This window comes from Periplaneta americana, chromosome 9, assembly GCF_040183065.1.
Source record: "Periplaneta americana isolate PAMFEO1 chromosome 9, P.americana_PAMFEO1_priV1, whole genome shotgun sequence".
NCBI classification, from domain to species: Eukaryota; Metazoa; Arthropoda; class Insecta; order Blattodea; family Blattidae; genus Periplaneta; species Periplaneta americana.
The window spans coordinates 117,575,767-117,594,003 of NC_091125.1; the positions used below are offsets into that span (position 1 = coordinate 117,575,767).

General features: G+C 35.9%; 1 protein-coding gene across 3 annotated transcripts in view; it reads left to right on the forward strand.

Annotated features, from left to right (window-relative positions):
- The window catches only part of Plc21C (Phospholipase C at 21C), a 139,609-nt gene that overhangs the window by 82,712 nt on the left and 38,660 nt on the right, over positions 1 to 18,237 (forward strand). For all 3 annotated transcript variants that reach the window (XR_011333990.1, XM_069835695.1, XM_069835696.1), the window contains exons 5-14: positions 1,575 to 1,659; positions 1,744 to 1,844; positions 3,109 to 3,281; positions 3,791 to 3,937; positions 4,012 to 4,163; positions 6,847 to 7,011; positions 8,406 to 8,661; positions 11,228 to 11,401; positions 13,600 to 13,809; positions 16,275 to 16,594. Coding sequence is in view for 2 of the 3 variants with exons in the window: in XM_069835695.1 (XP_069691796.1) it covers positions 1,575 to 1,659; positions 1,744 to 1,844; positions 3,109 to 3,281; positions 3,791 to 3,937; positions 4,012 to 4,163; positions 6,847 to 7,011; positions 8,406 to 8,661; positions 11,228 to 11,401; positions 13,600 to 13,809; positions 16,275 to 16,594 (1,783 nt within the window). In the remaining variant the exon portion in view is untranslated. The remainder of the gene's footprint in view (positions 1 to 1,574; positions 1,660 to 1,743; positions 1,845 to 3,108; positions 3,282 to 3,790; positions 3,938 to 4,011; positions 4,164 to 6,846; positions 7,012 to 8,405; positions 8,662 to 11,227; positions 11,402 to 13,599; positions 13,810 to 16,274; positions 16,595 to 18,237) is intronic.

Genomic DNA, 18,237 nt, shown 5'->3' on the forward strand with positions numbered 1-18,237 from the left:
ACTTCCTGTTTAACCAGAAGTAACTCCAACTTTTTTATTTTTGAATAATGCTTATTAAGAGCTTTTCAAAAAGTACCCACACTTGATACTCCAAAATACAGTCCAGAGCAGTAGTATAAATTAGGAACATAACTATACTTAATAAAACATAAAAATGATTTAGATTGCTTCCAGTGGATCTCATTGCAGCTGTGACTTCTGAGGAATGAAATTGCAGACAAATTTACCACTCCCTGCAAAATAATTACCATTAACAATGACAAAGCATTCCATAACAAAAATATAAGACAAAATATAACTACCAAATAAATCTAAAGGAAAGAAGTTAAAAGAAAACTTGTGTAAACCAAGAATAATAGTAGTAGCTACGTATATTACTAGATTCATGACACAACTATATTCCGAAAATTATGCAAATAGCAATTTCTTATTCAGATACACTCAAAGAACACAACATTGATATGTTGTCAATATGTAAACGTTTGTTTTGAGTTGCTAGAAGGCAAATTATCTAAAACAGCAAGTATCATGCCATTGGAAAAATTTAGAAGTAGTAAAGAATAGAGACCATATACAATCTGCTACGGAATAATTGCCAGGCTGCCCACGCCTTCAATCTCACTGTCACTGAAGCATGGAATGTGAAACAGTGGTATTAGAAATCAATACTGGAAGCTCTTAAGCCATACAAACAGCTTCTTAGAGAGTTCTATGTTGTTGTGAGTGGGATAAATTATGGAATGTGTAGCAGCTGACAATGGGACAGGTGTTTTCTGCTGACATAATTATAGTAATACTGATGGAATGAGTGTAGTGAAGAACATTTGCATTATCTGCCCGTACTGTTGAGCATATATCAGCATAATTCTGTGACAAGGATATTTACATAAATTTGTAGTTCACATTTGTTTTAATTTTTGTATACCTGTGTCTCCAAACATGATTAATGAATACCTTTCTTGACGTCTAGCTTCATAGCATAAAGGTGTCACCTTAGTGGTTTCATAGTTGTTTTTTGACGCTGGTTTTACTAACTGTGAAGCTAATTACTAGCAATAGCCACTGTACTGAAAGAAATCATCCTGAGGCCCAAAATAACAAAGAAATAGTTCTGTTAATACATTCCAAAGCACCCATTCAAGCCAGGGTTGTCAGATTCTCTCATCAGGAATCTAGAACGGGTAATAATAGGGCTTACTGCATACCTAAATGTGACTACACATGAATTAATACAATTTGTAATACAACTGATTTTATTCGTTTTCTGTATTCCAACTAAATATATAGGTCCTGCCGAAACTTTCAATTTTGTTACATTTTTGCTGTGTTATGCAATTTCTTTCGAATTATTTATAAAGTCTGGAAAAATAATGCTATATTACAGCCAGAAACCCACTTGCGAGTAGTGTGATAAACATGACTGAGTTTCCATTGTGCTTTATCCAAGAGTGGATTCCTGTAAAATATGCTACTCCATTGCTAGTAACAAAGAAATTTTCTTAATGTAGTATTAGAACTTGGGTCTACATAAATTGTGGCTGCTTAAATATTAAAATGACTGGTTCTTGTTCCAGTGTGGTGAAGTTGTTTGCGCAGAACAGGGAAGATCGAAAACGGGTTGAAAAAGCTCTAGATATATCAGGATTACCATCTGGAAAAGTAAGATAATCTACTGAAATGTTTAACTGTTGATTTCCTCAATTATTTTCTGCAGTTGCTTATGTTTCCTTTATCTTCTTTCAGAATGATGCATTAAGTCTACAGAAGTTTCAGTTCGAGGATTTCTTCAACTTCTACAAAAGTCTTACGCACAGAGTTGAAGTTGAGAAAATTTTTGATGAACTGTAAGTATCGGAGCATAAGGTTGTTCCGTGTCAAATCCACACACCTTCCAACCTAACCATCTCAGATTTACTGTAGATCTATATGAAATTTAGTAGGATGTTAAAGTGCATGGGGTGACACATGCATCCAACATTTTAGCGTCCACACCTGTGGAGTAATGGTCAGCGCGTCTGGCTGCGAAACCAGGTGGCCCGGGTTCGAATCCTGGTCGGGGCAAGTTACCTGGTTGAGGTTTTTTCCGGGGTTTTCCCTCAATTCAATACGAGCAAATGCTGGGTAACTTTCGGTGCTGGACTCCGGACTCATTTCACCGGCATTATCACCTTCATATCATTCAGACGCTAAATAACCTAGATGTTGATGCAGCGTCGTAAAATAACCCAATTAAAAAAAAACATTGTAGCCCAGTGATGCACGAAATTCAATAGCAGAGTTGCCAACATGTTAAAATTTTTGCTTGCATGCTTTACAAAAGAAATTCATAACTTTGCTCCTAATTGAGGTAGAATCTTAGGGAACAGAGTTTTAATTAAAAGTAGTTAAAATTGAATTTTTCATTCCAAGGTCACAAGACGTTATGTCTGACCTTGAATATTTAAGAAAGTGTATTTTTTGTGGGGAATATGTTAAACAGTTAAATGCATTCTCTCTTTGGATTAACATTGGGAACAGAGTAAAAAAAAATCATGAATATAGCATACCTCACTTCAATGAAATAATTTAGCATATATTTACAGAAATTACCAGATAGAAAAATTAAATTTAATGTTGTATACAACATTTAAGAAAACTTAGTCAAAACAATTTAGTGCCTCCTCCTTTGCAGCACCTATTCTGAGCTTTGAGTGTCCACAGCAGTTCATGTGTAACTTTGCCCATTTGTAGTACGTAGATCAACTTTAGTGGGAGCTTGTTCACTTGAATTGTTCAATATGTCTGGCTGGTGATGATACACATATGGAGTGTAATCAAGAATGAAGAACAGAAAATTCTTGCAAAAAGAGTCCGATTTAAATGCGGATTATATGTACAAAATTAATATTTTCATTTGCATTACATACTAGGTTTTCTTCTTTTTACTGCTCATACAATGCATTGTATAAAAAGACATTAAACAAAGCATTCAAAAAGCTGTTATGCATGTGTATAGACTGTTAGCCAGGGATGCACACACAAATAGCGAGAACAATGCATTTAGCTTTTCAGTCATACTGTCTTTTGTAGTAAATTACAAGTGATGGTAGTAGAATCTTATTGTTTCAGGTGTGGTGGAACTTCTAAGCGAAGACTTATGTCAGCAGCTCAGTTTGTTGAATTTCTTAACAAAACACAGCGAGATCCTCGACTGAATGAAATTCTGTACCCATATGCCAATACTTCCCGGGCCAAGGATCTTATTCAGCAGTATGAACCCAACAAGTACAATGCACAACGAGGTATGACACAATATGGTTGGAATGAGTGTTTGTACTCCACACTCTCATTGTCATTTCAGTATCACTCCCTATGACCTGACTGAATGACAGATGTCGATTCTTTTAATGCAGTGATTTTTCAGTTCTAATCATTGTCCTATTTGGGCTCAAATCGTAAAGTTTTGTGTCACTGACTGGTACTTCATTTATCACTTATTTTTTACACCTTGATGTCTAGAAAATGATGAGATCAAGGATGCTGCTTGCTGAGGATTTGATAGGCAACGGCAGGTACTGCGAATCTCAAACTGCTCATCATGATAGCCAATGTAACATCAGAGTGCATTTTTTGCATTTTTATTTCTTGAAAACTGTGAGACCTACTGTACCTGACTGTTTCTTTGGACATTTTCACTTTTTTTTTTTTCTTAAACAAGTTCTTCTAAGAGCTTGTCTGTCAAACTTTGTGACAATATATATAAAGCAAAACAGCTCATAGATTGGTAGGACGAGCAATGTCTTAATTTCAGGTCAGTTCAGTTTTGACGGCTTCCTGAGGTATCTGATGAGTGAAGACAATCCCATAGTGTCACCCTCGAAACTGGATCTCACAGATGACATGGACCAGCCATTGCCACATTACTTCATCAATTCTTCGCACAACACATATCTCACAGGTGAGTGCTGCTGCCCATGTCCCTTCTCCCTGGTCGTTATGCTAGAGCTTGAAAGATATTCCATGATGTTGTAGGCCATCAGTTGACGGGTAAATCATCAGTGGAAATATACAGACAGTGCCTGCTTGCCGGCTGTCGATGCGTGGAGCTGGACTTCTGGAATGGACGAACAGAGGAGCCTGTCATTGTTCACGGTTACACATTGGTACCTGACATATCTGCAAAGGTAATCAGTCTCAAATTCTGTATGTAAATATGGAATGTATATGTATATTTTTAACAGTGGGTGAGGAGAGTCAATGGTATGGCGAATTCTGGAGTGAGACAATTGATTCATTATTTATTTATTTTTATTTATTTATTTAACTTGGTAGAGATAAGGCCATCAGGCCTTCTCTTCCCCTCTGCCAGGGAATTACAACTACAATATTAAGAATACAATTACAATTAATATTAAATTTACAAATACAATAAAAATCAAAGTACTAAAAGATTAACAGACTAATAAAAGCTAGACAATTCATTGTAAAAATTAAGAAGAGAGAATTTTTTTTTCTATTAACTAAGTAAAAATTAAACTTACTCTACACAGTAAGAAAATGCTTAATAAGTTTGCTTTTGAATGCTACTAAATTCCGACAGTCTCTGTGTCACTGGGTAGGGTATTCCACAAGCGCGAGAGCGAGATTGTGTATGATGATGAATATGATGATGTCTTATGTGTTGGTTTGGCTAGTATGAGGCTATTTTGCGTGCATGTGAAGAGATTATGATATGATGACAGGTAACTGAAACGGGAGGCAAGGTAGGTAGGTGTAGAGGTGTGAAGGACTTGGAAAAGGAGAACAAGAGAATGAAAATTTCTATGTTCGTTAAGCCATAGCCAGTTTAGAGTTTGGAAGGATGGGGTAATGTGGTCAGCACGACAGACATCGCAGACGAAGTGAACACAAGAATTATGAACACGTTGTAATCTTTGCGACTGGTTGACATTGGGGTCGGTCAGTAGAGAACCACAATAATCGAAGTGGGGCATTACTAGTGTTTCCACTAGTATTTTCTTGAGTGATAGCGGGAGGAATTTTCGAATGCTGCTTAAGGAATGTAGTATGCAAAGCACTTTTTTGATAATATGGGTTACTTGGTAATTCCAGTTTAAATGCGTGTCAAAGTAAACTCCAAGGTTTTTAACACAGGAAGCAAAAGGGATTATTGTGTCATTTAACTTGACTGGAAGAGCAGGAGTAATGTTGCATAATAGACGTTATGGTCTTGCAGCTCATATAGCTATTCAGTCAGTCACACAATCTGTTGATATCCAAGACTGCCTACCCCCCCCCCCCCAAATGTCTGTGACTGCAGCTAGCAGTTTGATTTAGGATCATAGGAAGGACGATGTTAAACAATACTCATTGATTTCTAATTGTAATGAAAATGAGAAAAAGAAACTTTTTATGGACCAAATTTTCAGTTTAATTTGAAAACATTATTTCAAATTGTCAGTTAAAAAACATTCACTGTACTAGTACTGTCCTTGCTTACAGCTCAACTTATATGTAATAAGAATTATCATACTTACATTCTGTTAGATAACTTGTTTGTCTTTAAGCTTTAACAATATCTATTTGGAAGGACTATAGGAAGGACCTTTAAACAGTAATCAGTGGTTTTTTATCGTATCAAAATGAGAAATAGTAATATTTCATGGAATACATACTGGATCTATTCGAATCAATATTTCATAAATAATTTTCATCAATGAATTCTTAAAATTAAGATCTTTTTGATGGAATCATTGTTAATGTTGATGTCATCTACATATTTGTATCTTTTTTAAAATACATATAAGCATCAATCTCTGAGTTTTTTGGCAAGTTCTGCGAAATTCTTTTGTAATATAATTTTTCTCATGCATAATTTTATCTCGTATATTGTATAAAGAGTCCATTTTTGTATGTGTTAAAAATCCCACAATTACAGTTGTACTTACGGTCAGTCTCAGTTGAGTGACATTGCAAGAATTTTCCCCATACCTTATTTAGATCCTTTCCTAATTTTTTTTTTCTTATCAATTTGATTCTGATTCATCTGGTTGAAAGAACAGTGTACTGTGTCTGGACCCACGTGTCATAGGTTTGTAGATTTTCCAGAGGAGTAAAAATGTTAATACACTTTCGTTTGAAAAGGAAGTAAAACTGGTTGTGAAAGTCTCTAGTAGAAAATCAGTAGAAACATGTCCATTCAGAATCTCCCTGATCTATAGCCTGTGTATAATGGTACCTTCTGATGTACATGTATGAGGTGAACAAATTGAAAATGGGTATCAATTAAACAGAGAACAAATTACTTAATTTTCAATAGGAAACCTATTAATCAACCTTCACATAGATTGTTTAATATCCAGGGACTTAAGTTACAATCACTCCGTTTCTACAAAATTATTTTCGTGTGTACTAAATGTCTTCATTTATCATCATCATCATCATCATCATCATCATCATCATCATCATAACCATTTCACTTATTAGACCTAGGGGTATGTTACAGTCTCTATTCAGTGCTTTTTCGGTCTTCCCAAGTTTCTTCGGCCTCTTGGAGTATAGCATAAGATCAGTTTTGGCAAGTGGTTGGAGGGCATCCTGGCAACATGTTCTTTCCAGTTCAGTCTGTATTGTTCTATGTACTAGGTAATTGAATCTACTTTTAATTCTTTAAGAATGTCGTCATTTCTTTTATGGTCAAGGAGGGAGTAATCAGCAGTTCTCATAAATCGCATTTCGGCTGTTGGTCTTCATTTATGCATAAACTAAAAGTCTGCTACAATTGCTAATGACATTTATATTTCCTTTAACCATCTTGCTTCAGTGAAGTGCTTAGTAGAATTACATGAATTGTTTGTGTTGTTGCAGGAAGTGATAGAAGCTATAGCAGAGTCTGCATTCAAGACTTCTGACTACCCTGTGGTTCTTTCTTTCGAAAATCACTGTAATCCTCGGCAGCAAGCAAAGATAGCACAATATTGTCGAGAAATCTTCGGAGAAAAGTTGTTAGATTCACCATTAGAATCGCACAAGGTAAAAAAAAAAAAGTGTGCATTTTAATAATAAAATATTTTCTCGAAATTTAGTATGTGAAATACAATGAAATACTTGAAGATAATGATGATGTTAAGATGTATAACAGCTGAGAAACATTCTTTACAGTTTATTTTTTGAAAGCACTTATATGTAACAGATTACTAGTGTAGCAGGGAAGGATATTGAGTGTTCAGAAATGTTACTTCTTTCATAGTTGAAAGTTGCTTTATTTATACTAGAGTCCACGGCAATTTGGAAGGCGGGTTGTCTGCTAGCGTTTGCGTCGAGAGAGACAGATCGAGAGAGCAAGGCAGCGTACAACATTGCCACATCGTACTTCATGCACGTGCAATACAAATAGCGCAGGAGAGAATTAAAATTATCAAAAGACAATAATGACCTTAGCCATTGATTACTGTAAGCATGACACCAAACAAACCCTCTTTCCTTCACTAACAATATTCTTTGCACGTTTCTCAATCCCACACCACATGCTTCTGCAGTCATTTCTTGCACGTTGGCAACGTTGCTGCTAGCATCAAGATGGCCGGCAGCGTTCTGCTCGTTAACATTTTTATAATAATTATACACCTTAAACACTATTTTCCGCGCCTGCTTGTGTAATACTTGTGTTTTTACAGTCTCTTCTTCCATTATTTACCTTACATACACATAGTAAATGTTAGTTTTACTTATTCAATGTATTGAAACACTCGCACGTGAACAAACGAACTCAGGAAGTGCTTGTTATAGACTGATTCTGATTGGTTCTCCTGTTCAAGCTTGTGACGTCACATGCCATACAGGCTACGGTGCATCTAGTGGCCACCCGCCTTCCGAATTGCCGTCTAGCCTAGTAACCTTAAAGAGTATTTTTTTTTATGTTAAACACTGTTGTCCTTGACAGTCTGTTCGTTACCAGACTTTCTATTAGATTCATAGTTTGCGTATTCAGACTCAACTAACAGTGGTGGATTCTTAAGGGGCCATGCTTCAGGAGGGAAGGAAGGCCAGAATTCTGACACTTAAAAAAAAAAAAAAAAAAAAAAACCTGAGTATCGAAAAATTACCAGCTATCTCACCAAGTTCTACTTTGTACACAGATGTCTTTGTAGCCATTGCCTTGACTAGGACTGCAGATGTTACTACAAAACATTTTGTGAGATCAGCATTCTTCTGACGAACTAAGTAAGAAACAAAATAGAAGTGAAATAATGGAGTGAAATAGATCTTTAGTAGCTGCAGAATTTCATAAACTTAAAAAAAAAATCCACTATAGAAACCAAAATTTAAATTATAGAGCTGCTGTTATGAGCATAGTTATCTCAAATATAAATTTGAGGTAATTGTTACTAAATTGAAAACAAACAAAAAAATATTTTGATTCGAAGTTGGAGCCAGGAACTTTCCTCCCACCACCATCACTCCTGAAACGGAAAATCATCATCAAGAACAAGAAGAAGCATCACCACCACCATCACCACTCCAAGGGTGCAAGTGAGAGCAACTCTCAGTCATCCCTCCAGCAGGACGGCACTGTGGGGGGAACTGGCGACACCGTGCAGGGAAACGGCGACATTCCACACCACCCACCCCTTCAGATACGGCAGAGCAGCAAGGAGAGTGCGCATGAGGATGAGGACAATGGTTTGTGCACTGATTTTGTTCAAATTTAGTTTGTATTGATGCTTCAACAAATGTTTCTTTCAAAACTTGGAGGAGGATAAGGAAGAGAGGAGCATATTTATTTTTGCACAATGTGCTTATTGGTACAAGCAATTTCCGTCAAATGACTTGTATAAGTTCAATTTGCAGACTTTTTCGTATATTCGGGTAACAGTAATCATTTCCGTAATTGAAACATTTTAAAAACTAAAAATCATCTAATAAATTAAGATATTAAATAACATTAACCAACATTTTATAATTAAAATTCTATATAATATGATTACCGGTATTTGTGAAATAACATTTTAAGAACTAAAACTTACCTAATAAATTAAGATGTTACTGTAAATAACATTAACCAACATTTTGTAATTAATATTCTATATAATATTATGATTATTTGTGAAATACTTTCTATTGCATTATCTGAAGTTTTCAAATGTGTGTTGTGGTTACAATACTCTGTAGTTGATAATAGTACAACATTTTTCTTATAATAAAGGCTTCCCATGATTTACTAGTCATTATTTTCAATGAGTTGATCCTGTCTGAGCATTTTTCCACTACGAAATTGGTGTGTTGGTTCCAAAATAATTTAGGATCGAGTTTCATTCAAGTAATCTAAGATTGGAATAAAATTGTGTTGTAAGATATTGTATCCAAGAGTAAGATGAAGTTTAAATTTTTTCTGCACCATAGGAGGTGAGCTATGTAACACCATATGACGAATAGATTTTCTGTATGTATCTTCTCGTGAATATTACAGCTTCTGCTTTAGATCTAAATATTACAAACCTCATTTTTTAAACTAATTTTAGATTGTTGAATGTTTGTTGTACAGTAGTGGCAAAAAAAAAAAACTGGACCGACCCTTGTAGCTGATTTCAGAGCCTTGTTCACTTCAGAGCACGATAGACTGGTAACTAAGACTTTCGTGGTTTGAATCCTGCCTGGGAAGGAAACTTCTTTTTGTTCCTTATTCAAATTTATTCTCAATACTTTTCGATTGCAGCGATATTTTACTACTTAATTAATTTATTATTCCCAGAACATGAATTTTACCAGTAATCGAAAAGTATTGGGGGGGGGGGGGGGAAGAAGAAGTTTCCTTCCCAGGCAGGATTCGAACCACGAAAGTCTTAATTACCAGTCTATCATACTCTGGAATGAACAAGGCTCTGAAATCGGCTACAAGGGTCGGTCCGGTTTTTTTTTTTTTTTTTTGCCACTACTGTACATTACTGTTTGCTCCTTACAAGTTTACCGAATTGTAATGTTATGGCGGCCATTTTCCACTGTTGTCCAGTTACCTGTATCTCAAATGCTGTTGAAAAGCTTTAGGATGGTCTCCAGCAATTCAGTAGAGGTGTGTTTTAATATGACGATGATAATAATGATGATGACAATTATGAATAATGAAAAGTACCTAATGGTGGAATGCCATTAGGGGCAATGGGAGTACCCTGTGAAAACCTACCATCACACACCATCCATAATAAGTCGTTGGTGTTTGGGTAAAGGGAGATAAGTCATAAAAATGAGTTTTGAGATAAATGTAAATTAAACTTTGGACCCTTATTGCAAATAATTTTTTACACAAAACACATCAAATGCTAGTATACTTTTGTTTTTTGCACATCCACTTATAGAATTTAACTTGTATATTCACCTGGGGAACAAAACTCCATTTGCACAAAAAATGACATAACTCCATTTACCCCAACACCATTGAAATTCCAGCTGAATCTGCTGGGATTCAAACCCAGATTACCAGCATGGAAAGCCAACACTCTAGCCATTCGGCTTATTTATAATGTATTATGTAATTAATAAATTAGTGATACTGCTTTGCACAGTATGCATAGTGATCATTTTGTATTTGAAGAAACAAATATACAATATCCATCAGTTATGTAAAACTGTCTTCTATAAAATACTTTTCCTATATTGGTAATATTATTATGCTTTTTGTAACAACGTGTTTACAACTCCAATATTCACATGATTGATTTTGGCGTTATTACATGTTGCAAGACATAGCTATGCGACAATATTAACTTCACTCGCAAAAATTACAATGCAAAACAAATAGCAGTTTTATAAATTCTGAAGATGTTTATGAGAATGAGTGAAGCGTGTGTCTGCACATATGATTTAATTATGGTACCATATCTCTGTTGTCTAGCTATTTGTTCATTCGACTAATCTCTTGGCTTTGAAGATCCACTTACCCATTCCTTCTACTAATCTAAATACCTTGATTCTCGTTATCCTTCACTCCACTTCATTTATGTAAATGCAGTAGGCCTACTCTTAGTCTATCATAAATGAAGATACAGTAAGCAAGAGACAAACCAAGTTGCATGCATTTACCACCTCTAGTGCTTAATATGCTCTTGAATTGATTCAGATAAAGGGAAGTGAAATACCGTATTATTGTTCGAATCCATTTTTAATTTTATTACTATTATTTCAAGCAACTCTACATTAATATTCGGATGTATTGTATTTTCTAATTTGTTGATGATTTTCCTGTTCCTTGCAGAAGAGGATGAGGAGAGTAGTAGTGCTGATGAGGTCGAAGATGAGGGTGACAAGCAGCAGAAGCCATCGACAGACAAAGGGCAGCCTGCCAAAGAGTCAGAAGCAGGAGCCGAGATTTCAGCTCTTGTCAACTATGTGCAGCCTGTGCATTTTTCGTCCTTCGAGAACTCTGAAAGTAAGTCCAAAGGAGTTTGAATAATAGTGAGCAATCCAAATTTTTCAAACAAGTTCCCATGATTAGTTAAAATTTAGTTTACCAGAGATTATAAAGAATAAATCAACAAATTAATAGAAATACAGTAACCACCTTGTGAAATCTTCACTTCCGATAGTTATTTTCCAACCGATAGCAGCTTGTTGATTACAGTCAACATATAAGCAAGAGTAACGTCTTTTTTCCCCAACAATTTTTCAATGAAATTTAAATATTCAGTGATGCCTAATAGAAAGTATTAATTCATTGGTTTATGTTCTGTTACATGATATATACTGGATGTTCATTTCAAAGTGTGTCATGACGTCACTGTTGGTGAGTCAGCGATTTGAAGCGAGTTTCAGCTTTTATGTCAGAGAAGTTGTCTATTAATCAAGGCGTTCAATCTGAACTTGAGAACGTGTACAGTATAACTTGAACGTCGTAGCAACAGATGGCGGTCTGTACAGTCTGTGTGCTACCATAACCTCTTTCGAACTGTGTTTTGCATGGGCAAGTCGTACCCAGGGTATTTGTTATCATCGGTTGCGTACGGCAACATTCCACAACACAAATCAAATGCTCCGTGTCCATGTTGACCGTCGAAGTTAATGTCAACAAATACTGTATGTAAGTAATCGTCTTAACCCTCTCCCCATATCCCGACAGTAAGAAAAAAACTCACCTCAGTATGTGTTTCCAAACAGTTCACATTCCTGCCACTACAGGCATTACCGTACGTATCAGTAAGTACTCTTCAGAATGAACGCTGTACTTGCTAGGCAACTTCTCTGGCACATAGGTAATACACCTCTGCAGAAGTGTAGGAAGATTGAATTCTCTAGGCTCATCGGCTAGCCACATGACGACATACAGCGAGCCATGACACATTTTAAACTGAACATGCAGTAGTTAGTTACATACTGCATATTAAGAATTTAGAAAAATAGAACATTAATAGAATCCATATATTTATGTCTGTCTCCTTTAGTGACCTTAGTGCTTAACCATGTTTGCCTGATGTTCGTGGATAGAAACCCCAGCTAAGGATGATGAATTATGGATGATGATGAAAGTCCTTAGTATGATTTTCTTCAGAACATAAGTAAAGCCGACATCAACTCCAGAAAATATACAGATCATTTATAAGCCAAGTTAAAATTGAACTCTGCAAGTTATCATCCTCTTCTAGTATCCTGTCATCAAGAGTAGCGGATTCTAATGAAAGTTAACTCTGCTGAGTTATGAGAATTCCAAGATGTTTGGCCACACCTGGAAGCATTGAAATCTACTCATTATCCATATACAATAAACACTTGATTATCCGTAGTAATTGGGTGTAGAAAGACCGCGGATAATCCGCAACTGAGTTAATATGGATGCTCAAGACGAAATTTTAATTTATATAATGAATGCTACATTAAACATGAAATGTTAAAAAAGTAAATACTGTACTCACAAGTGTGTCTTCATGCAATCATTTAATATTACCGGTATTTGTTGTAAAATACTCTTCAATTAAGTTTCACAAACTTGGTCCACAAGCAAGTAGGGAGGTTCAAGGTCACAACCGTCATTGCCCACTTTGAGAGGGAAAACGCTTGTGATGCACAGTCAAGACCAAAAATTTTTAGCATTTAAAAAAGGCTGCAGTTAATCCGCAAAGCAGAAAATCTGCCCACAGATAATCGAGAGCTTACTGTAGTTATCACGTCTGACAATTAGGCATTTTATTATACAAGACATATTGAAGTTAAACATTAATATTGCAAAATACAAACATTGTCTCGTGGTATGGTCTATAACAATCTTTTTGGACTCTGATAATCTGGCATTGTGAAGAATTACATTTCTAAGATAGAAACACCTGTAAAACGAAATTCATAACTCCTGACTGATGATAAAGGCGAGAATAATGACAAGTGGAACAGGGTGTAGTACTAGTATACAGACATCCCAACTTCTCTTCCAAATAAAATCATGCTAAGACTTTTGTTGAACTTAAAAATCAGTTACATTTGACGAACTTCGGATATAATGAAGCCATGGTAACCACCAGACCATTGGGAATGACAAAGAATTGAAATACAATCATGATATGTAAAATAAATGTTCTAACATATCATACTTCAAAGATTCTTGTTATTTTTGCATCAACTAATTCATTATGTTCATTACAGAGAAGGGTCGCTACTATGAGATGTCATCTTTTGATGAGCGGCAGGCGACAACATTGTTGAAGGAGCGGCCTATTGAGTTCGTCAATTACAACAAGCACCAGCTGAGTCGAGTCTATCCTGCTGGCACACGGTTTGACTCGAGCAACTTCATGCCACAAGTGTTCTGGAATGCTGGCTGTCAGCTGGTTGCACTCAACTATCAGACTTTAGGTGAATCCAAGTGTAATTGTACCTGAAAGTTACAAACAGGTTTTTTTGTCCTGTTTATTTTATTTAATTCATTCATTTTATTTACTCACCCAGTTATGTATGTACTTACTCGTTTATTTATTAATTTATTTCTTTCTTGTACGAGGTTTGTCTGGAAAATAACTGTACACTGAAAATAACACACACATACACCGTCATTGTGGTACTACTCCAGAAATGTCAATGCTGATCCCATGTACTTTGTTTTGTGTTTGGGTGTCGGTAGTTTGAATAACTTGTTTTGTAATGGAGAACACAATACACAGGAGTATTTTTTAATGCCGTGATGATGGTTGAAGTGACATTTCTGTCAAGATTGTATGTAACAGGTTCTGTTACTTCTGTGAGATTTATATAAGCAGTTCGGGCAGCCATTATGCTACCAGCAAAATATCTGGATGGCTGGAGCACAACATAGAAATATATTAATGCAAGATAAGCAGGCGTAATTTTAGAAGTAGTAGTCTGGTTAAAGGAGTTTCAGTCCTATTTATGATCAACAAGGATACAAAAGACATATGCCTTGCAATGTGACTGAACAAAAATAGGAGCATGTCCACTCTACTACAGTTTCTCAATAAACATTCAATATTGCTGGCAAAGATGTAACAAATTAGCTGCAGATAATTTTACCCACCTGTCTCTAACCCACAGTCTGACTTATAAATAAATAAATAAATAAATAATGATTTATTTTAGCTGGCAGAGTTAAGGCCGTAAGGCCTTCTCTTCCACTCAACCAGCAAAAAGTGTATATACATATGCACGAACTGACAAAAAATTCAACAATTTGATTAAGTGAGAGTATGGATTCCAGTACTGAACCAATACAAATACAATAGAATCTGCTTAGTGATCTCTCCACTGGTGGCTTGTATGTGGAGGTATGTTGTATTAAAACATGAGTATTATTTTGTGCGAGTATTAATAGAGACAGAACTGCAAATGTTCATTGAGGACCCATTCACGATGATAATACACAGTATACATACCCTCTCTTCAGAAGGACAGTAATTTGCTTTATAATGTCGTGTTTCGTTATTTTATACTTTTTTTTTTTACTTGTTGCATGAAGCATAAAGAGAAAGTATTGCAAAAAATTTGATTTCCAGATTGTTTTATAATTGTTTATATTGAAATACTTCAATCAATGTTACAACACAGATTTCCGCAGAAATATGTACAAGTTTGTAACAGGTTCTGAACATGGGCATGCTCTCTAGTCTACAATAGATAGATGATATACGGGAACACAATGAAGAAGAAAGAAGGCATATTGCTTTATTTGAATTTTTGACTGCACTCCATGAAACACTCCCAAAATTCTCGAAAAAGTATCCACAGGATATGAGGACACTTTAATAAATAAAAGTGTTCATCTTATAATTGTCATATCTGATGTCTTATGAAAGTGAAGTGGGTGAAAGATTTTCCATATTACAGATGTGCTTTGAATGAAAGGGCTGTTGAATATTTATCTGAACAATGAAGTGGAGTCAGATATTTCTCTTTGTGCACTGATTACCAACTGTTCCTGAAAGCTCTTTCATGGGTGTGAAAAGAGTAAGAAAGTTATCTCTGTTCTTTTGGTGGGGAGAACAGATTAAATTTCCTATATGTGCTGTATATTGAATAGACTATATCAATATCATCGATGACTTCATCTGAGCAAAAGTGTCGAGAAGGGCCTTTTATTATGTAAGCTGCATACATTTTCTTTTTGTAATATATACACTTAATGTCCTTACATATAAATATGCACATACAAACATGTTTATAATGGAATAATATATTATGTTGGTGTGGGACAGCAAAATTAAATCCAGCCTTGGCAATATTAGAATAAATTATAGAAGCCATTCTGTCGTTTCATGTATCAAGCATTTATTCTTCTTGGAGTTCACTTTGCAACATTTATTGTTAAACTATATTTAATGGCGAGTACTTGGCTGTTAGTCATTCATACATATAAAGCCAGTTGTGTAAACCAATTTACCGATAAAAACTTCAAGAATTTCAAACCTTTAATAGTGCTAAAATTGTATTTAATAAGGTAATGCTGAAACAGCACCATTTGGCAACTGAAGGAACATTACCTTCTTAAATACTATTTTAACACTATAAAAGTTTTAAGTTATCGAAGTTTTTATATTTTAATGAAATGTTTGCTAGTAGACTAGAGTATATCTCCGTTTTTTTTTTTTTATTGATTTGTTTACTTGTCCGTTTATTCACACCTAACCCTTTTTTTTTTTTTTTTTTCTCGAAGTGCTGATGAAAATCTATGGGAACAAACTTTGACATCATTTGATGAACAGAGGTGGCTATTTTTGCTATTGCAAAAAGAACTGGACAATGTTAGTGATAACACTTGTTTCTTTTGATTCTGATAAATACAGATAGAATCTTAATATGTGTTGTTACAGATCTTGCGATGCAGCTAAATTTAGGTATGTTTGAGTACAATCATCGGTGTGGTTTCCTGCTGAAACCAGAATTTATGCGGAGGCGGGACAGACGGTTAGATCCGTTTGCAGAGTCGACTGTGGATGGCATCATTGCAGGGACAGTGCAAGTCACTGTTATCTCTGGGCAATTTCTCACTGACAGGCGTGTGGGAACATATGTGGAAGTGGATATGTATGGATTGCCTGCAGACACAGTCCGAAAGAAGTTCCGAACGCGCATTGTACCTGCTAATGGCATCAACCCCACCTACGATGAAGAGCCATTTGTGTTCAAAAAGGTATGTAACCACAAAAGATTACACACATATAGACGTATTTAAATTAAATTAAAGTAGGTCAATTCCGAAGGAATTTCACTGAAGCTTGTGAGAATAATAACTGAAATACAGCATTATACCCTGAATACTGAGTGATTTACATATTGATACCGAAATTATTTGTTTGGTTAATTTTAATAGAAAAAGGTCGTGTGAACATAGGTCTGATTTTCAATAATTGGCCAAGCTAGCTGTGTGGCAGTGTGTTTGCCTCCAGACTAGCTAGCCCAGGTTTGATTCCCAGCAGGGAAGAAATTTTCGTGTAAAATTTCTACTTTGGGACTAGGAGAAATGGCAGTGCACAACTTCTGTTCACTAAATTGTGCACCAATATGTCTGGGTTAAATCCTAAATCTCTCCGCAGTGCATATGAAGAGAATATATATCTCCCTGTTGGTAGTGATTCGTCAGTTGGACGGGGACGTTAAGCCGGGCGGTCCTGTTGGTGCTATTCGACAGTAGTAGTCTGTGTGCTGGCACCAGGTTTCCCCTTCTCCCTTCCTCCTCCTCATCATCATCCTCACCCATTCACTACACTACACTTAGACATATACTCACCTTAGTACACGACATAACTCTCCACAGATACACATCATGAATAGCGTTGCCCACTAAAGTGTTATGCAACTTGAAAATGGTTCATAGTCCTGCCATCTGTATGCAATATGCGGAACCCGAATCATGCAAGTGAAGTGGGTAGGCATTAGGTACACACACACACACACACACACACTAAAATTTGAATCTTAAAAAAAAAAGGAAAGAAAAGAAAAAGCATTAACAGTGTTAACTATGAAATAAAGAATACAAAACCAAAATAAATGCTTCAAAAGGTACTATTGTATTGGAAAATTATTTATCAGATAGGATTTGTTCTCTTCTTTAGAATGAAGTCTCTGGAAGATTTTCAAAGTTTTCATTTCCTGCTTGAATTTCTCTTATTCTCACTAGATTGTGCACCAGTATGCCTCAGTTAAATTCCAAATCTCTCCACAGTGCATATCAAGAGATGGCATAAGTTACTGTTGATAGTAATTCGTCTGTCTAATGGGGATGTTAAGCTTGGCGGCCCCCTTGATGCTATTTGACAGGAGTAGGCTTTATGCTGGCACTGGGTCCCCCCCCCCCTCGTTTTCCCTTCCGCATCTTCCATCATCATCGTCGTCATCATCATCATCATCATCATCATCACCACCCATTTCCTACACTACACATACACTCACCTTAGTACAAGACATAATTCTCCACAGAAACACATTGTGCATAGTGTGGCATGCCAAAGTGGTGTGCAACTTGAAAATGGGTCTCAGTCCTGCCATCTATCCGCAATATGCGGAACCCGAATCACATAAGTGAAGTGGGTAGGCATTGGATACACACTCATATACTGTATATGAAACTTCAGTGATGTGGATGCACATAAATGATTCTGGTTCATATTGATGTACTTCACAAATGGGGAAAATAACTGCATAGCTATATGGACTCAGACCCATGCTCATTGCACTTCTTTGCTCAAAATTATCTCGGGGATATGCTTTACAAGTGTTCACTGTATATATCTAATTTAGTATTCTAGAATGAAATGGTGTTTTGTAGATCTG